This window comes from Halichoeres trimaculatus, unplaced genomic scaffold (genome assembly GCF_033239565.1).
Source record: "Halichoeres trimaculatus isolate MK-OKI-2021-1 unplaced genomic scaffold, fHalTri1.1 fHalTri1_scaffold_10, whole genome shotgun sequence".
Lineage (NCBI taxonomy): Eukaryota > Metazoa > Chordata > Actinopteri > Labriformes > Labridae > Halichoeres > Halichoeres trimaculatus.
This window is the reverse complement of record NW_027437187.1, coordinates 1140291-1161563: the sequence shown is the minus strand read 5'-3', so window position 1 is coordinate 1161563 and position 21273 is coordinate 1140291. Positions and strand designations below refer to the sequence as shown.

At 43.9% G+C, this 21273-nt stretch overlaps 2 protein-coding genes across 4 annotated transcripts in view; one reads left to right on the top strand and one right to left on the bottom strand.

The window, feature by feature from the left end:
* Positions 1–21273, top strand: part of btbd11b (BTB (POZ) domain containing 11b) — a 154291-nt gene that overhangs the window by 41330 nt on the left and 91688 nt on the right. The window lies entirely within an intron of this gene.
* Positions 12883–20613, bottom strand: LOC141795973 (uncharacterized). Of its 2 annotated transcripts, none has more exons than XR_012598854.1 (4): positions 19908–20613; positions 19622–19675; positions 13419–13520; positions 12883–13097 (listed from the first exon to the last, which is right to left on the bottom strand). XR_012598854.1 is itself a non-coding variant. In XM_074676811.1 (4 exons), the coding sequence occupies exons 1-4, from the start codon at positions 20385–20387 to the stop codon at positions 12883–12885; spliced, it is 939 nt and encodes a 312-aa protein (XP_074532912.1). In that variant the 5' UTR covers positions 20388–20613. The 2 variants fall into 2 exon arrangements, 1 of the variants encoding a protein (XP_074532912.1); XM_074676811.1 differs by having other exon boundaries at positions 19820–20613.

Here is a 21273-nt window from a genome sequence, read left to right as displayed (position 1 = left end):
TGTTCACTCTGAGTGATCTGTCAGCTCCAGAATAAATGATCACAGCTCTTCTTCTCCAGATGAATATTCCAAGATCACTGTTGTGTCTGGTGTTTCCTGCTTGCCACATCTCTGCGGCAACGAGTGGCTGCCGGTGGGCGAACGCGACAAACGCAACAATAACAGAAACAAAAATCAGTACGCCCATTGTGCTGTAGTGATGTCACACTGACGTTTTCTGTGATGATGTCACCATGATTGCAACTGCTTTAAACATTCATCAATTCAGCGGCTGGCAGGCAAACAGTTGTGGCCACAGAGCATTAAAGATGACATCTACTGCTGATTTGAGCAAATCCTTGATTTTACTGAACTATGATTGGCTTAGCCACTCAGTCATTAAACCATTGATTTTCTGAAGAAAGAAAGAAAGAAAGAAAGAAAGAAAGAAAGAAAGAAAGAAAGAAAGAAAGAACTGTAAAAAAAAAAAAAGAAGAGGACTGGACAAGTTTAAAAGGAAGAAGCCAGAAAAAGCCCCTGGTAGCTCCTGCTCAGGGGGCTTCGTTTTTACTGATGCTGAACATCATCACTGAGGAAATGAAGATGTGCTATAAATCTGAACATACCAGGTAAAAGCTCTCACCTGATTCCCTTACCTGCAGCGTCACTCCTGCCCACAGAACTTTCGCTGTGTGTCATGTTTGATTCATGTCTCCAGCTGCTTTTAACAGCCTGGGACACCTGCAGGTCAGAAACCAGACCCAGCTTCAGAGAGAGCCAGAGCGTGACCCTCTGAACTCATCCTTCTCTCACACTGCTGGTACTTTGTGTCTCCCCCTCTCTGCGCTGGCTGGACGCAGCCTGCAGGTGTAATGATCAGTATCAGGTATCATTCTCTCTGCAGGGCAGCTGGGGGAGGAGCACTCTTACTCTCACAGATGAGATGTGGACGGCCTGACAGAGGTCGTCTCTGCTTATTAGCAGCAGTGATATGAGCACAATGCTGTGTATTTATTCTAACAGGGACATTAACATGGTGGCTTCAGGAAAGGTCGCAGTTATCTGGAAACAGAGCATGCTGAATTACTGTTGGTTACAGAAACGCTGTCCTCTGTGGAGGATGAGCCAAGGTTTTTCCCAAGGTCTGTGCAAGGGGGGGCGTGCAGTCCGCATGCTGGAGTCATTATTTGTGTGGTGGCGAGTTTTATTGCTTCCCACTCGTGTTAAGTCAATCCAACGATTGACTCTCCTGCCATCCTTTGACAGTTTCATGTTGGGCTGTTATGTCTCTGTGTGTTTCTGGTCCATCAGCGCCATGTTCTGGACGGCTGAGCCAGCGGTCTGTCAGCTCCCGGTCCAGGCCGAGCAGCTCCTCCAGGCAACATGAGGGTGGGTGGAGCTCTCCATCCTGGAGCCCTGAGCTGGATGGCTGCGGGCCAGTGGCTAGGACAGCCTCCAGCTCCTGATGTCATGGTGGTTTCTCTGGTATCAACACCCTCAGGATGTGTGCTCAGCCGTGGCTGTTTGTTTCTGTAGGACAAGAGAAAGTCACAACACCACCAGAGCTCTTTTTCTTTCAGCTGCGCTGTGTTCCTGCAGCCTTCATTCAGCTCCGTGTAGCTGAACACAAGAGAAGCTGAATGAAGGAGGAACAGTGGATGAACCGTGCTGTGGCCGTGCTCCCTCTGTCTGATTACAGGGGGACACTACAAAGTCCTATTTCTGACTCTGAAAGTTGCTGAGCTGGAGCTGACGGACGGGGAATGATTGTGTTTCACATGCTTCTGCAGGCTGCAGGCACACACACACACACACACACACACACACACACACACACACACACACACACACACACACACACACACACACACACACACACACACACAAACACACACAAAACCATCTTTTTCTTCCAAAGGAATCAGCATGCACAGAACTTAAGGTACTCATGTTGAGAATTGAAGCCAATTCAAAGACTTCAAAAAGCTGCAGTTCCCTGGTCGTCCACTTGAGGCTCTTTTCCCTCACCAGGGTATCTGATGAATCCTGAAGGTAATTTCACTACCTTTTTAAGACATTTTAAAATACCTTTCTGAAAACTTTGAGAACACATCGCAACTTTTAGCTGTTGTTAGCAACCCATCTCTAACAGTTGTAGTTTGTATTTTAGCAGAAATGAGGTAAGCTGAGAAGGAATAAAGCTGGAAAGAACAAATGAAACCAATGCCCGCAGTAGGCAGTATGAAAAAAAACCCTGAGGGGCTGAAAGCGCTGTAGTAGACATGCCAGGCCTGCAGTGGGCACAATAACTGTTTTGTCCATGAAGCAGCTTTTGGTAGATCTCCAATGAAGTAGAGTTGGGGTGAATTGGTGAATTGGTGAATGCTAAGAGCAAAAGTGAAGCAACAGTCTTTTTGTTAAAGACAGTCAGCAGATTGAGCAGCACAAGTTTAACATGGTAGTCCACAACAATCCTAACAATGGTATCACTGTACTGTTGGATGTGCGAGGCAGAGTGAATCAATTAACAATGCTCTTGAATTAAGACAGGAAATTAATTCCATAGTTCAGCCCCTTACAACAGTTTTGAGCGGCCCTTACCCAGATGGACTATTTCTGTGGCTGATACATGGAACCATCTGTCTGCCATGTCAGGTAAGTTTGCGATAGTTGTGAGGAGGGAAATAAATATTCATAGATATTCTTAGAAACAAAGCTTGAATAACAATAAAATTTAATACCTCCAAAAAATCACGATCAAGACTTTTTAAAATACTTTTTGGGGCCTTAATTTTCTTAAATTTTGGGCCCCGTGGACACCCTGCTTACTGATGGGGTTTGGAGGAAAAGTCAGTTGATTTTTAGGATTTACTCCAAAAATAAGATACATGTTAAAATCTGCTGTTTCTCCAGTGTCCACTTGAGGCTGGCCCCAGAAGTACAGGAAGTCACATACACACCAAGCCAAAAAGCACTTTCACAGCAGAAACAAACCTATTTCCAGCCTGGTTCAAAAAACGTCTCCTGTCTGAGTCAATAAATTTACTATCAGTACACACTGTACGGGGGGGAATTTTTTGTGACCGACATGGCCGTGATAGCTGATGTGCTTCATTTTCAGTTTCAGACACAGACGGGTCACGTCGGGGCAGTCTATGGTGGAGCTCTGTTAGCTTCTTCAGCCCACATTCAGAGTCTCTTTCTGAGGGGACACACTGCTTTCTTATCTTTCAGCTCTTGAACCATCTCTGGCTGTCCCACTCCTCCTCTGAACATGGTCCCTCCTGGTCCCAGAAAACAAGCTCAGTGCTGAACCTGAGGCTTGACAGAGGCCGTGGAGAGTCCTGTGTTTGTGGTGTTGAGAAAGCCTCTGGGTCCAGTCTCCTGGTTGTTAAGCCTTGAGCTGTGCGTCACACAGTCACCATCAGAGACAGCTGACGCTCTCTGCAGCTGGCTGACGCTCAGGTCTGTGCATGTTGTATCTCTGAGACATCAGACAAAGAGGAAGTGTCCATCACTGCTCTCCCAATCCTCTCACGTCTATCGACCGTTCATCTCCGCCTCCTGCTTTTTATCGATTTTCTCTTTTGATTTCCACTCTACGCTCCCCCCTTCACTGAGCTCATCACTGCTCACTGTCTTTCCCCTAACTGTACGTCTGTGTTTGGCTGGTCCAGGTCCCTCTCTGTGTCTCTGAAGGTAAACAAGAGACTGCCCAGGTGGAGCAGAGTGAATGCTGTCCTCATATTGATCTTCTCCCACTGATAGGAACCAATGTCAAACTTCTCCTGACACTTCTGACCTTGTAGAGCCTGAAGCATCACATCTGTCACACTGTTGAACACTTTTCTGCACAGGGTTTCAGGTGATTGCTGCTTTAAACCCTTTTGGAGTCAGTGTGGATATCAGGGAGCTGTAGGGTGAGCCCTGGCTGCTCTGAGGGAGCAGAGCCAAGAGAGGAACCCAGAGCATGAATTTTCTATGGACACGGTCACACTGGAAAACCGTACCTTGCTAAAGCACACTGCAACCCTTAAGTCCAGATTGTTTGGTCAGTGTGACCAGGCCGTCCCACTTTTTGGCACCCGTCCGTATGGGTGCTAGACTAAACCAATCTAATATCGGAAGGTGGAGCAACACACTGCAGACCATTGACCATTTTAACCATAAAAGAATGGTCACTTACCGTGTGACCGTGGCTGTATTTCTCCTGGTGGCACACAGACTTCTCTGAAACAAAGCTTGATTGTTCTTTGTATCAAAGAGCTACATGCCAGTCACAGAGAGGACGAAATGCTGGATGTCTTCCATTGTTGCACTTTGTTTACTGTGTCACGTTTTTCTTCTTTGTTGGACTTTTTAGTGGGATACACTGTGTCGCACTGCTTTGGCATCACGCTATTGTTTAACAGATGCCGATGTCCGACTTACACACCGCCTACCAGGAGAGGGCACAGTTTGCTGTGGAAACACGAATGGGATCAGGCTTAACTGTACCAAACCGTGCCAAACCGTACTGCTTGGTGGAAACAGCTTTAGACAGGACTTGTGGTCAGTGTTGCCACAGTTAGCTTGAAAAAGTAATCTGATTATTGATTACTCCTTTCAGGTAACTGAGTTACTGTACTTTGAGTACTTGATTTTAAAGTAACTAAGTGAGATTATAGGTTGATTTTTTAGCGACATGTAGCAGCTGCCTACAACACCCCCCACCGCCTCATATATTTCACTGAGCAGACATTTTTGTCCAAAGCATCGTATAACACTGAGCATTTGGGGGGTATGGTACCCTGCTCAGTGGCACCTCGACAATGCTCAGGAAATGATGCTGACACCTCAACAGCTATCAGCCAAATTCCCAATCCTAGTCTATGCTGGGAGTTGAACCAGTTACAAAGCCAAGTCCCCATGGACTGAGCTACTGCCGCCCCTGATATGTCAAACTGTGTGATCATAATGAATAATAACCTGAGTCTACATGGTTTGTTATTGAGGGGCATGCAGAGTCTGCTGGTAGTTGGGAAACATGTGCTTCACAATTAATAACTAAAAATATTGATTTTAAAATTTAAAAATTGATTTTAAATTTTGAAATACAACCGAAGGCCCATTTCCCCTCTCTTTATGTACGAAAATGTAACTGTCCTTTCCAAACAATGTTACCTTCGCTGCTCACATACTTCCATATGTCCTTTGCGCCATCAAGACAAAAATGGACGCAGCGTTTTAGGAGGTGTTGGTTGGTGAAGCTGTAAACTACATCGTCAGAGTTCCTCTGGTGGTACTGCTGCTTTAGGGTTGTTTTCGTAAGCCTTGTGGAAACGTGCAGAAATACAGAAAAAATGAATGGAACGCATGGACAAAAGGCTTCGTCCATATCTGTATATAAAGTGGAGCATAAAGTGGTGCCCTGGTTGGAGCACCCTGGTCTAAAAAGTCTGGACATGCCCGTTCTTGTCACCGCGCCTCGTTGCAGGTAGCCTATGTGTGTGGCTCTGCTCATCAGCAGATGGATTTATGCCAAACGGATGGTTCAGCTCATGGAATAGAGGGAGTTACAGAGAAAGACAGGACTCAGCTTCCCCTCAGATAAAAGTCAAAGAACTTCTCAGACATTAATGGACAGATTTATTAGTGAGCTGTCCTCGTGCTGAAAATGTGACCTGTTGCAGACTTCGCTACTGAGAAATTGCACTGCTTCACGTTGTGACACACTGAGTTATCTCCCTCTGACCCTGCTGAGACTTAAGGCCTTCTTGCACACTGCTTTTGTTTTTTCGTCCGAAAGGTACGCACATTAAAAAATAAATCCCATGTCATGTCAATCAACTTGCACACTCGATCCGAAACTTTCTTCCGTTTTTCAGAACAGGTTCGAGTTTTTTGCATTTTTTCGCATCTGCCCAGCTCATTTCCTGGGTAGTTTGACTACTCAGAGACCCTGTAGGCCACTTTCAACATGTCATTCTCACATTTTCTGACATATTTTCTCTACACATATTGAGCAATGTTTGGATGATGAATGAAGACTCGTGTATGTGTGTTTGTGTGAGTGTGTGTGTGTGTGTGTGCGACAGTGTGTCTGTGTGCTTGTGCATGTGCACATACTGACACAGCCGCTGCTCAGGATCAATGGCTTGATGAATCCATTGTTGTCGATGTTTAAATGATGAAGACTTGTGAACATGTGTGTGAAGGTGTGTCTGCGTGCCTGCGCCCGCATGGCATAGGACATGCTGACAGCCGCTGCTCAGGTCAATTGTTTAATCACCGCGTGATGATTCCATTTTTCTCGTACTGTGAATTTTTGCAAATAATGCAAAATAAACGCACCAGAGACAGTGTACAAGGTGTCTGTTTGTCGGATTATGGATCCAAAAAACACATCTGAATAAAACGAACTCAGTGTGCAAAGACCTTTAACGCCATGCTTTGACCAAAGAAGACAGCACCATTATTGGCCTAATACGAGCAGAGTGTGTGAGTGTAACAGTGGCTGTATGTTACACAGCAGTGGAGATTATAAAGTCCCTGGGAACCGTACAGTGGGTATCAACGCGTCAGGCTGAATTATTCACAGCTTCAGCGTCACCAGGGTGACAGTGGGGGGGAAAGTAAACACACACTTTCTTTTTGTCTGTGTGTGTGTGTGTGTGTGTGTGTGTGTGTGTGTGTGTGTGTGTGTGTGTGCGTGTGCTCTCATACATGACACCATGGTGGAGTGTATCTGCCGTCTGCTGCTGGCTCAGATTACCTGTCAGTCACTCAGGTGGTTGCCATGTCTGAGGAGAAGCTGTGACACAAACACGACCTTTGAGGAGGTTTTATTTCCTGCGACGGACAAATCAAATCAAACGTTCAGTCTGACATTGTTCGAGCTGCTCCGTCACACGGTCTGTTTTCACCCAGAGTTAATAAAAGCTTTGCCAGCACTGCCTCCTCAGGGAGGAAATGAACGGCTTGCCAGTCCTTCATTGGCAAATAAAACCTCTCTGGCAAACAGGAGCTCTCTGCAGGGACCAAGCTGCACCGAGGAGACACAAGCTGCTCTGAGGTCCACCACACTCCCTTCCATTCACAAGCTGATGGAGCAGCCGCACTTCACTCTGTAATCACCCCACGTTATCCCCGACTCTCTGAATACAGCAGCTTGTCTCAGCAGCATGTTGTTCCCTGTTCCAGCAGCGGTCTCTCTTTAATGAACTTTTTTCATCATTTAAGCTGAGCATCGTCCACAGAGACTTCAGTCACACCTCCGGACCATCAGCACATCTCTAAAGCTGGGCATACACTGTGCGGTTATTGGCTCGTTTTGGGACGATTTGCCACTTGTGTCTATTTTTGGGATCGGGATGAATTTTGTCTCAATCATGTGTTGTGCCTCGTGCAGTATATGTGGAGTAATGAGAGAGATTAATACCTCACAACATGCTCCCAATCACAAATTCATTGATCCCAAGAAAATCAAATGTTAGAAATCCTGGTTGCTCCTCGTAAAGGTATCATAGAGTAGGAGCAGTACCACGAGCAGACTTGCCTCAACCTACCACACAGAGCATGAGCCATCTCTGAAGTGATGTTTAGAAGTTGGTCCAAAGTTCAATTTAGCTGTCACTACTTACCTCCTGTTCTCACCGAAGAATTGAGAAACCTTATTTCCTACATCTGCCCAGACAGTTCCTTGTCCATACACGTCTTCTTCTTTTTTTGTTTGTTGTCCCTTCACATAGGACAGCACAAATTGCCAAGGCAGTGTGCTTATTTGTTGTTGAGCATCTTCAGTGTGTCTCCTACTTTCGAGTTTTTTATTCTCCTCCTTTTCACGTTGCAGAGCTGGATACCAGAGTCTTGCTCCCTAACGCCATAGAAGAAGAAGGAAACAGAGTCCGATGCGTTGATGTATAGCGTGAGCAGTGGCATCAGAGCATCGGGTCGTGTAGTGTGAGAACATGATTCATGGTCTGTGAACATCTGAACTCAGCGATCAAATCGTGCAGTTTGAGATGGCGCTGAGTCAAACGATTTAAAATATCGCACAGTGTACGCCTGGCTTAGACATGTATGACAATCAGACTCAGCTGTGTTTGCTACTTGACTTCATGTGTTTGTGTGTACAGCTGTTCTTATTTCTCTGGGAACTTTAAAACAAACGGCTTCAGAGTTTTTAAACTTCGAAACTGAAGAATCCTTCAGTTCAGATGAAAAATCTCCTTAATCTTCCAACGGTTCACTTTTCATTTGTACATACCTGACTTCTTCTGCTCTTTGTTAAAGCGTGACTGGTTGGATGTGAAGCCTGGTTTAATGTGTAGAAACGCTGATCTTATTGTGAACCTGTTTAAATTTGAACCTTTATTTCTGGTATTTTTGCCTGGGTTTGATTGGACAGCTGTAAAGAGACAGGAAACGTGAGAAAAGAGAGAGTAGGAAGACATGGCTGGGAGTTATTTTTGGTTCATTATTGAAGATCAGTTGAACTCATGGTACATGGATTTTCATGCTTTAACTATCTGTAAGTTTGTGACAGTTATAAAAACTGTAAGAACAGAAATGGAGCTGAGATGAACCAGTGACTAACCAGAACTGGTCAGGTCTGTGATGTGTGTACAATGATAGAAAGCAGCACAGGCACTTTGTCCTCTATACATGGGCTGTTCACTCTAAACTGCTCAGTCAAGGCTGAGCTTTCTTTAAAAGGTACTTCTACCTGTCCTGAGTACAGACATGGTTCCTGTCTCAGCTAATTTGAGTTTCAGTTCAGATAAATCTTCAGTCTGTTTCATAACCAGTTTAAACTCCTCACACTCTCCTCACACTGGAGCTTGAAGTGCAAAGTGTACCCAAACTGTGGTCTGTATCACGGCACAGCAACACTTTGGGCTCTAATTTCATGGCGCAGCGCAGGGGGCGCAAGCCTGGTGCACCCCGCACAGTGTTCATTTTGTGCGGCGCACCGCCATGCGCTGCCAATTTGACAATTTGGTGACCGTCCGCACAGAGATGGGTGTGACTGCGCACCAGGGGGAGTTGACTGCGCACCAGGGGGAGGTATCAGCAGATTCATGTTGGCACAGGGACAATTTCTTGCCAAAAACAGTGCAGAAAGTGCGCTGAAAGCTCACCAGCTCCAACCTGGTCTATTCTCTGCACAAAGCGGAGCGCACCCTCCACAGCTGTAATTTAGTGACAGGCGCACACGTCAACAAAGCCTCAGAGGCAGGTTTCCAGAGTGTCAGGCACATTTTAATGCAATAAACAATCACAGCAATCACTATTTTCTAGTTGTTAGTTGTTAGTTGCTAGTTTCTACTACTTTCCGTTGCTAGGCGCTACCCAAGTAGCTGCTTGTTGCAGCAGCTCTCTCTTCTTTGTCCGTTTCTTGTAATTTTTTCGTCTCTTTTTCGTCATCTTTGTATTTGGAGTGGATCATCACTTTGTATGGTTCATTGTTGGTCACGGACACCAAACTTTTTGTGGCTTCTGCGATATTTTTGACTACTTTTCTCCTGTGTTTGTCTGGAGATCCTACATGTAACCATGGCTGCATTGTTTACATGCAAAATTAGCTGTTAGCAGCCTGTAGCATGTCAATGCTAACTAGTGTAGGGCTAGATGATTTCCCTCAAGCTGAGGAGGAGGAGGTGAGGACGACGTGCTGGTTCTCGGATGTGAGCTGGGAGGTGACGACGTGGACCTGTCCTTCCATCCATTGTTGTTGGGAACGTGGGATCCAGCTCCAGGGGATGGACGAGCTAGCTGTGCTAACCCAGCAGCTCGTGCTGTTCACAGACGTGGCTGACGGAGCTGACATCGGACGCCGCAACACATCGGAGGAGCTTCGCCTGCTGTGAGCAGACAGGATCCAGGAGACAGAGACTGAACAGACTGCTGGGGAGGCTCAGTCCTGGACCCTGTGGAGGTGGAGACTGGCTGGGCTGGAAAGTGGTGGACGAGTGGTGGACGGGATGTCGTCATCTAATTTCTTATGGACATTTTTTGCACTTTCTATACTCTGTCTTACTTTTGTTTTCTTAAATGCTGCGGTGACTCCTGAATTTCCCCTCGGGGATAAATAAAGTATTTTCTATTCTATTCTATTCTATTATATTATATTTAATGTAACCGTCTGAACCAGCATATACATTTATATCTATATTAACTGTCCCGTCACATCTGATGTCAGATTAAAGCCGTTTGTCATAATGGAAAGTTAACCTGACAGCAGCTGGAAGTTTGATGCACATTTTACGATTAAACAATAAACAGCCTTAACATCTGATACTGAGTATATATCTGGCTTCTTCTATTTGGCGATGACAAACCAGGAGTGCAGGTGGATCAAAAGTATTCTGAATGGATAAGCCAGCTGTGTAACTGTCTCTTCATTTTGTACTCCTATTAATGACAAAGGAACAGATTACATCTGTCCCAGGAGCTGGCCCACACGGTGACGTGCTTCGTGTCCTCTGATACGCCCCGCTGTCCATTCTCCTGCTGCAGGGACAGCGGCTCTGACCGTCTCCACTACCGGGTCTTTCCAGCACACTGTTTCCGCGGTGCTGGGGATGACACAGACCAATCAGACGCTGCACCTCGGCAGCAGGGCATTTAAAGGCAAGGAGAGGCGCTCATTTGATTGGTGAAAACAGCGCTCGGCTGTGTTAAACCCACTCATGGCTTTTTTCCTCCCTCTCTGCCATTTGTGCGGAGGGAGGCGTGGACTTTGCACTCCACTGCGCCTCTCTGCGCCTTCAGTGCACCTCTCTTGGCACTGCAGGAAACTTGCAAAGTGCGCTGGTCACGCCCTGTCTGTGCAGCAAAGGCCGGCGCAGGGCAGGTGCGCCTGCGCTTGTGCCTGGTCTACGAAATTAGAGCCCTTTGACTCAAAGGCTGTGTATGTGGAGTCAGCTGATCAAAACATCAACAGCACCAGAACAAAAGTTGACATGTTACTCACACTCCGATTGCTGTTTAACTCTGTTGTTGTTGTTGCTGCTGCTGCTGTTGTTTTATCTAAGCTGTAGTTCAGCCTGCACTACTTGGAGCTGGAGCTCTAATTAATGTCTGCTGCCACGATGTTCTAAAGCTCTACTACCTGGATGTAAGCAGTCACAGGTATCGTGCTGTGGTGTGTCGTAGTTTGTCGGCATGTTGATCTACGTATGTTAAACAACCGTCTGGGGGAGCAGAGTCTGTGACATAAAAAAAAGTAAAATACCTGACACGATCTACTTCTCCAGTCTTCAAACCAACAACAAAACTAGTTTTTGATTTTGAACATTTATTTATTTATTTATTTATTTATTTATTTATTTATTTATTTATTTATTTATTTATTTATTTATTTATTTATTTATTCACACCACATTCAGTCATCTCACAAAGAAAGGACAAACTCTAAACCAAGCTTGAACACAACCAAAACAGACTGAAAAAAGGTGAGCACATGTTTCTCAAACAAAAGGCTTTATCAACAAAAAGAAACACAAATTTCAAAACAAACAAAAGCTTTGAACACAGTTTAACAAAGTTTGGAGCGATGAGACAGTACATGTTCTGCTGCTGTCAGAACAATACTCACCACCACAGCTGCAGATCCCAGTCTGCCTTGAAGTGACCCCGATACAATGATGGCAAGGTCTGGATCCCAGACGAGCCAATCAGCTTCTCCAGCCAATCCCTGATCTCCTCTGCAGCAGCAGCAACAAACACACACACACACACACACACACACACACACACACACACACACACACACACACACACACACACACACACACACACACACAGCCTTGTTTTTGTGCTATTGTGAGGTTACCTGTACAGATCATCCATTCTGGGAACCACCCTTTCTGAAGGTTGTACAGCCTTGAAAAAAATCAGGCAACATCCTGGGATGCACATTAGCACAGTTATCACTTCAAATTTTCAATCAGACAAAGTAAAGGTCCCTGACCAGACCAGAAGCAGTCATCTGGGGACCTGTCAGGTATTCAGTTACATTTGGGGTCTAAATATACACACTAAGGTTTTTCTCACTTTCTGGGTACCACTTTACACAAAGTTAGGTCAAACTCACTTTGTGGAGCCACTCAAAAACTCTGCCATGTTAAGTCACATTTCTTTCAGTCCAGCTGCTGGTACTAGGTAGCTGTTAACCCTTCTGAGCCACAACAGCCTGATGGAGAGGGAGAACCAGCACGCAATAAGTGAATCCTCAACACCTGGACCTTCAGACACTGAGGCAGGAGGTGAAGGATTCTGCTCTGGATTCACTGAGAGATGCTACTGGTAGGATTTCTGTTGTTTAAAGGACTTGTGTTCAAACTGAAAGCAATTAATTTACAGTTTAGTCTCTTTCCTTTTTACACTAATGATTATGATAACGCAGTGAGTAATTCAAACATACAACAATTCAACATATCACATCAACATTTAAGGTCAGAACTGAGACCAAAAGTTCCTATAAGAAATGACATTAATCATGATACCACATGATATTATCATCATTCATATAATATAAGATAAAGTCAAATAAAGTCTCTCTTATAGAAGCCTCTTTCGCTGAAATGTCAGCACAAGATGCTTTAGATTATCTACAACTACGGAAAAAATGATTAGACCACTCTTGTTGCGGTATCATGGTAACTGCTGAGTTTAATGCAACATGAAGAATCTCGGGTAACAGATAACTGACCACACATGGTCAACCTTATCCGAAAAAAAAAGCCGACTTGAATAACTTGAAAACTAGAAAAAGATGGACTTATTCTCAAAAAAAACAAAAAAAAAACACCTTGCAACAATTGTCAAAATCAAAAATTCTGAAGAGGTCCTTGAGATCATAATTCTAACAAAGAGTCATTTGCAAATGGAACACTTTAGATCTCAAAAAAAGGGTCACTACATATTTTTTTTAAGAGATGTAATTCTATTCTTAATATAGAACTTAACAGCCAGCCAATTTCTGTTCCTGAGGGCAACTTTTTCCTGTTGGAGGCACTTTTCACATTCGCTTTTACCGGGAACACGGCAAGATGTAATGAAAGACATCATGTGTCTCTCAACAGCAAGGACCTCCTCCTTCTTCCAGGTCCTTTTCAGGTGAGGCTGGCGAGCTGCAAAATGATTGAAAACAATGATAAACATGTTTTGTTTCTAGAATAGTTCTCGAAATTATATTTAAGGAGCACAAGTCTATGAACGATCAACAACACAGAAAAACATGTTGACTCTATTACTGTTACAAAGGTTGAGCTCTGTGCCTACCATCTCAACTAAAGCAAATAGCTACAAAATAGCAGGGATGGGGATTGTTGTCATCAATGATCCCATTATCCTCAGCGATCCGATTCCTTAACAATACCACTACTTTTGAAGTGTATTATACTTTGGACATACATATATATTATACATGGTTAACAGACAGTACAACTGACGTTTTCTGCTCCGCTGTGGTGGAGTTAGTGGACCTGAGGAATCGCTCAGGTCCCCATCTGACTCCTCATCTTCTCTCCTCTGGCGAGTTGTTGCCTGACTCACTAAAAACAAATAGAAAAGAAAAAATGATCCACTACATCATCAACAAATATCCTTCACACATTTTAATATTAGTGTAAAACACTAGTTGTGGAAAAACTGTATAGTATTTCTAAATGGGGATGTTAAGATGTCAAAATCTCAGGCCAAAGTAATGGTATTACTGGGGTATTGTCAAAAAAATCATGACTTTGAAAAAAATGTCAGAGTGGAAAATGAATAGCCAGGAATATCATGGATAAATACACTTAATGTAATTGAACACAACACTGTATAACCAAGATATGTCTATTTCTCTCCCCCCCTTGTTAGCCTTCTTTATTTTCTCTCAATTTTTTTTTCAATATAGCTGTTTAAAACGCCCCTTTTTTTCCAATATCGTGTCAGCAAAGGGGCCTCACATTCCCTCCCTCCGCCTTTAAGCAATGTGAATAATAGGTGGTAGTGAGTGAGATCGGTTTATGTGTATTGTGTTTCTTCCAAAGTATCATTTAATTTAACCATGTATTAAGGTGATTAAGGTGCATTTTAAAAGATGGATGAATAAATACTGCTTAAAAGGCATATTGCAGGTTAAAGAGAACTGTTAAGAAGTTTATAGTAAAATAACTAAGAACTCTATCCTGAAAGAAATTCCGAAAATAATAAACCCCAGAGTCTCCTGGAGACATTTTAGTTCAGATTTTCTTACTTCTTAAAAACCAGGATTTGAAAGTGACGTCACGATATGGTCCTCAGGCTTATTATTATGACCCTTTTAGCCAAGTAAAGATCAAGAAAAAAGCGCAGAATTAGGAGGAATAACGGCCATAGGAGAGCAGAGGAGTTGTGTTGTGAGGAGAAGCAAAGGAGAACAGAGCAGGTGTCTCGGTGAGTGAGCGCTGTTTGCTAGTGATATGAAGACTAAAGCTGTGTTCACATCAGCAGGTTTAACGTTTGAAGTCAGATCTGTTAACTTAAAATAAGTAGTAACTGATCACAAAGCAGCGTTGGGCTCTTTTAACAGAGCCATAGAGAGACAGACAGAGAGGTCTATTAGAGGTCTGTCCACTGATCCAGTGTCGGAAAACAAATCCAGACTTATCTACGGTGCTTACGTTAGCTCACATTTCTGTCGGGTTGAATCTCAGGCTGAATCTCTGACAAATCCGTGTTTACGTTGTCTGCCACCGGAGAGCCGGGCTCGCGGTCAGGCAGTTGCTGCAGCTGCAGGTTGGCCGTAACACCGGCGAACCTGCAGCTGTGACGGGACAGCACTGTGTCAGTCTCATCCAAACCTGGCTCTGATATCTCATCCTGAACTCCATCATATCATCAGGCTCATAATCTTTCTCTCTAAAATAATCACCACAGACGACCGCGTTGTTTTAGTGACCAATGCAGAGTCCTGTCTTTTTACCTGTACAAAATGAATCTGAGCACAAAGCTAACTCCATTCATCTTCCTATTTTGGAAAAAGTGGACTTCATGTCCTGTTAAGATAGTTTTTCTGCATCCAACACAAATGTAGTATTTAATTATCTTAATGAATGGTCAAATTAATTAATAAATTACAATAAAACAGACTTCAAAATTCCGCTCTCACTTACTACCACCTGTTATCCACATCAGCCTAAAGCAGAGTGAAGGGACACGAGTCCTGCAATATGCTCTTTAACAGGATATCAAATCCACCTTTTTTCAGACTCGATGGAGTCAGCTTTTGTGGTCGTATTCATTTTGTGCAGGGGACAAGACGGAACTTTGTTTCAGCATCAATTACAAAAAAACAACAGGAAGATTTTTTGCCAGGCAATATAATGGAGTCCGTTTTATACAGTCTGTGGATGGAGTTCAGGATGGGATACCAGAGCCAGGTCCAGGTGAGACTGAAGCGGCAGCTGCTCTGTCAATACAGACAACTGACAGTTACCCGGCGGCAGCAGCCTCTCGCCCAGCTCTCCATGACTGACGTAAACAAGGATTTGTCAGTGATTCAGCCTGAGTTTCAATCCGCTGGAAATGTGATCTGGGCACCATCTTGGTTTCTAACTCTGGATTAGTGGATAGACCTCTGAAATAGATTTATCTGTCTTTCTTTCTATGGGCTTTATCATGAAAATTCAAGCTCGTTGCTTTATGATTAGCATATACATGTACTACTTGTTAACTTTATTTGAAGTCAGTGTATTTGATCTCAAACTTTACATACGCTGATGAGAACACAGCACTAGCTAACAGCGCTCACTCACCAGGACACCTGCTCCATTCTCCTCTGGTTCGCCTCACACCACAACTCCACAGCTCTCCTTTGGATGTTATTCCTCCTCATCCTGCCCTGTTCCTGCTCTCCATCTTTCCTAACAGGCTCATAAATATAACCCTGAGGAACATCATATGTATCAGAATACCAATTTTCTTCTTCTTAATTGACAGGAGTGACAGTCGGATTCACGTTTATTTAATATTGGACAGAGGCAGAATAAGAGGGACTCCCCTCTGTGACGTCACATTCAAATTATAGTTTTTAATGCAGAAGTAAAAAAAAAAAAAAAAAAAAAGGACAAAGATGTCTCCAGGAAATCCTGTGTTGTATTAAAGTGATACTCCGGGATGGAACAAGTTGGGTCCTATCACAAGGTTTAGGGCAGAAATTACCCCTACAGCAGTGATTTTGTGCAGTAGAAGACCAGAGCGCTCGCACCAAACACCCCCTCCCTACTTGTCTGCCGGTTTCCTCTGCCCTCAGACGGGGCCAAATTTTACTTGACCAAAAACACTAATAAACGGACTGCCACCAAAAAAATCTGATATCGGTCTGCATTCACGCTTTATTTAGAGAATTTTCAGCGTGTTACAGCTCATCGTGTAGTAAAACAGTGCTTCCTCCGCTGCAAAGCCACAGCTGGCTACGAGGCTCTCGCTGCTTAGTGTATCAGTCCGCGCGCGGTGTGCCAGATATAAACAAACGCAGGTAGTCTGCCAGGACGAAGAGACATGATGAGAACTAGAGCCTTATTTAGCGGAGTTTTTGTGTGAAAGTAATGCGCTGAAAATTCTCTAAATAAAGCGTGAATGCAGACCCATATCAGATTTTTTCGGTGGGAGTCTGTTTATTTGTGTTTTTGGTCAAGTAAAATATGGCCCCGTCTGAGTGCAGAAGAAACCGGCAGAGGAGCAGGGAGGGGGTGCGAGCGCTCTGGGCTTCTGCTGCACAAAAACACTGCTGTAGGGGTAATTTCTGCCCTAAACCTTGTGATAGGACCCAACTTGTTCCATCCCGGAGAATCACTTTAAATCAAGGATTTCTTTCCAAATATTACTTTTAGGTTATTTCTCTATTTCTTAAAAGTTGTCTTTAACCTGCAATATGCCCTTTAAAATATATACAGTTCATTTAGCTTCAAGTCACAGCTACAGTTATTAATCCTACATGGTGCTGACTTCAGAAAACCTTGCTTTAGCACACTTTGAAGCAGGTAGAGCTGCAGAAACACATGAAGATCTACACCACGAGTTACCGTTACAGCTGCTTCTGTTTGGTTAGCGTGGCTCTACTCTCAGAGGAGGGTACAGCTTCTAAAGCTGCCTCCTTGTGTCAATGTTGTTCTCTGTCACATTTCACTCTTGTAGTGAGAATTTTGATACTACCATATTTACAATACTGTTGCATCCCTAATCCTAAAATATTCATTTGCTATTCACAACATTTATGATATATCAGTACATTTCTTTAACCTAAAATTTGTGACCCAAATAGCTCTTGAAACTATAAGATGGGTCGAAACAATGAAATCAATATATAGCTTAACATAAACAGGCCTACTGTCAAACCAAACCCAAATTCCAAGTGAATAAGTGAAGGACAACAGCACAGCCCCAAAGAAATACAAAAAGCCCTCTCTTTCCCCGACTGTCACAAGTACAGCTTCTAAAGCTGCCACCTTGTGTTAACAGACAGGACATGGGTCAAAGTGTAAAGTCAAATGTATGTTTGTCATTATAGTCAGTTATTTCATGCTGATTTATGTCACAGTGTTCATTTTCTGACAAGTTTAGTTTAAATAAGTAAATGAATCTTTAATGGATATGTAACCCCTGTAAGCACATGAAGTGGGGTTAAGCCATATGCTCCGAGTTCTTTTGGGTTCTCGCGAGGTTTTCGGCGCTGTCTCGCGGTAGTTTGGGGAGCTCACGTGACATAGTCTGTCGGGGAAGCTTGGGGTAAGCGCTGGAGTGAGCTGCAGCAGGTCAGTAGTTAACTAAAACTTTCAAACAGATATTCTGTGTTGCCACTGCCTTATGTTGTAAAATATCTGCAGCAGATGGAACGCGGAAGTCGCGAGGTCGGTCACGGAGTTTCTCTAACTGGTTGAACGTTAGGTCGGGTTTTTTCTCTCCCTTCTTTTACCTTTGATTTTGATCCTGGATCTTCAGTTGGATGGCGAGCTACCCAGAATCTCTATGAAAGACACTCATCATCATCAGTTCCACCTGTGTGGTAGGAGGCGTTAAGCCCAAGCCCCATGCACTCATTTCACACTCATAATCAGCAGACTCTCCTCATGGATTTTAATCATATCACACACTCAACTGATTTCTGCAGCGATAGACTGTCCACTCAAACTGATTCTTAAACCAAAAGGCTCATGAATTTACACTGATTCCCTTTTCTCATGGATCCATAACGTGAACATTTTGATTTGGTTGATGCATTGTGTTTGTTTTCCTGTCATTCATGATTGATGATGTCAATTTGGTCATGGTCAAACTTGTGTATATTTGTAAATAATCACCCACCTTTTCCACTGTATAAAATTTTCTCAAGTGCATTCAACCCTGGGGTTTTTGTGTTTATTAAACTGGTCCTCAGCCTCCATCAGCGAACTCTAAGTTTTCTGATACTAGCCCAATACAACTATTATTCACTCAAGTCCAACTACTAATTAACTATAATCTGAGTGCTACATTTTTGGCAAGCTAGCCAGGAGGTTGTTGAACAGTATTTAATGAACAAAGTCAACATGAAGGTTTTTGAAAAGCTTCAGATTGTCATTTCACATGCTGTGTTGGTTGATAAAGCCACTGGTACTGAAGCAGATGAAGAGGTGGTAGATTTTTTGGGCCTATTAGCCGAATACTTAAAGTAGATAATAAAGACTGATTTTTTCGGCTATCTTATTGTCGAGTTTGATACCACTGCTGCCGTTGCTGCGTTACCTTTACCATATACGTTCAGTACTGCGAGCGGTGCGCTTAAATACACAATCTCTGCGTTGTCTGACCTTTACGCAAGTTAAGTGGGCACCACAAAGACTCAGACTTACCTTTCAGACGTGCAACTACTGGCTAAAGCAACTGGTCAAGACTATGCTCATGTTCTGAAGGATATGATGGCTCAGATTGGTGACACAGTAGCTGACCTTCAACCTGATGTCTCAAGAATTAAAACCTCACCTGCACCCATGTCTCTGACAGAAGCAGTCTCTGCACTACAAACAGGCCAAACTCCTCCCAGCACAAGTAAAGTGGCTCAGTCTCCCTCACAACCCTCTCGACCCTCTCTCTCGACTCTCTCTGCTAATGAACTGAATCCCCCGGATGTTCAAGGGTATGTTGTTGAGCATATTGTTAAAAGTAAGGCTCACACAAGTCATTCCTTCTCCTCTCAAAAGCTGCGTGTTTTCTTTGGCAAAACCCCTCGACCTACACATTCAGCAGATTTTGATACCTGGCGTTCCAGTGTGGATTTATTGATGAAGGATCCTGCTGTGTCTGATATGCAACGTTTAAGGAAGATCTTGGAGAGTCTTTTGCCACCACCAGCAGATATGATCAAACATTAAAGTCCAGATACTCTCCCTAACATCTATCTACAGCAGCTTGACTCTGCGTATGGCACGGTACAGGACGGGGAGGAATTGTAGGCTAAATTCATGGATACTTTTCAGGATTCTGGAGAGCTGCCATCTGCTTACTTACACCGCTTACAAGTCACTTTGAACCTGGCAGTCGAAGGACCTCGGAGCACACGGCTTAACCCCACTTCATCTGCTTACAGGGGTTACAGATATCCTAAAATAAATATAAATGATCATGTCTGAAATCTTATCACAGTACACACCTGGAGAGTCTGACTCGCATGCTTCCTCTGCGTCACTGTCTGGGTGCACATTCTCTGTGGGGAATTGAGGGGAAAGGAATGACCATTATTGAACATCAAATGATTATAAATTGTTGCATTAATGCCCTTTAACATGTACAAAATACTTTAGGAAAAGTGTTCTTTTATGTACAGGCATTAAAGAGAGGGATATAGTACCCTGAGGGTCAATGTTGATCTCATCAAGGGTCTTGCCCTTGAATTCTGCCAGTCGTCCTTTCTCCAGGGCCATAAGTACTTTGCTAACCTTAGCGAGCTGCAGTGTGCCCTCAGGAAGTCTGTAGAACTGCCGGTGGACCCTGATGTCATGCCCAAGGAAATCTGCCAATTGATCCAGCTCAGTATTGCTGAGGTTCAGGACTTGCGATAGAGTTCCAGTTTGTTTGCGGAGCTTTGTTGATGTCAGGCTTTCTGGACTTTTTGCTCCGCAGATCTTGGCAAAATGCCGGAGACAGTCAGACCCACGGTAGCAGGTTAAGGCATGTGGTCGTCCAAACAGATATTTGTTCTCCTTAGGAACCCCACAACCCTGTCGTTTTCTGACAAGTAGATCCAAAGCTTGCTGCATAGATGGGGTCAACAACACAGGCACCTTTCTACCTCTTTTTCCTCTGATCTCCACCCTCCTAAAGTGTTGGCACAGCTTCTTCTCCACAGCAGACAAAGCTTCATTAACATCATCCTCAGGATTTGACTGACTGTTCGACAAAAACGCAGACAGGGGCATTTTGGAAACTTCACCTGCTCTTCGTCGGTTAAACAGGATGACTTGGGTTAAAGTGATCTTTGCCAGATGTGACCATAACTCTGGAGATGTCTCAGTGGACAGTTTTGCGTGAGTCTGCTGATGTTGCTCGTCTAAATATGAGTGGAGAGTCTGGACATCTTTAGTAAATGGAAGCAGCAGAGGGGTGTTCCACCTGGACTCCTGCAGAGTTCTCAGTGATGCTGCAGATATCATTTCATTCCAGCGGGTATTGTATACCATGCGGAATGATCGTGCTTCTTTCGCAGCACCGTGGTCGTTCTGAACATTCGCCCTGCTTTCAACAAGTAGCGAAACCTTTGTTAAGCTATGTCCGATTTTGAGAGCAAGGCTTGGGGTCTTGTAGGTACTGGTTTCACTGTCATAACCGGCCACCTGCTTCACTGCTTCAACAACTTGCATGAAGTTGGCAGGTCTGATGTGGTCCCGTATGGTCTTCATGGATGTGGTTTTTCTTGAGCATATCAGAAGCCTTCCGAGCTCTCTCAACTTCTGCCTAATGTACTCATGTTTGCCTGGGTCATGTCCAAGTCGGTTATACAGATGGTCTCCATATTCTAAAATACAGCGGTCAGAGTTGACTGCTGTATAAACTTCATCTTGTGTCATCTTGTTCAAAAGTTTCCACAAGTCATGTTTGACACCAGGAGGTGGAGGTACAGTAAATGCACATAGAGCCTGGACACGAGTTTTCCCGGGCTGTGGTTTGTGTGGAACTTGAGGCTTAAACTTGCAGGCCTTTACGTGACGCCAGAGGAGTTTCCTTGCAAAAAAGCCTTGGCAGTATGCACAATGAAGAAAATCCCCAGCTTTGGAATCCTGTCTTGGTTGTTTACGAGGAACAAGA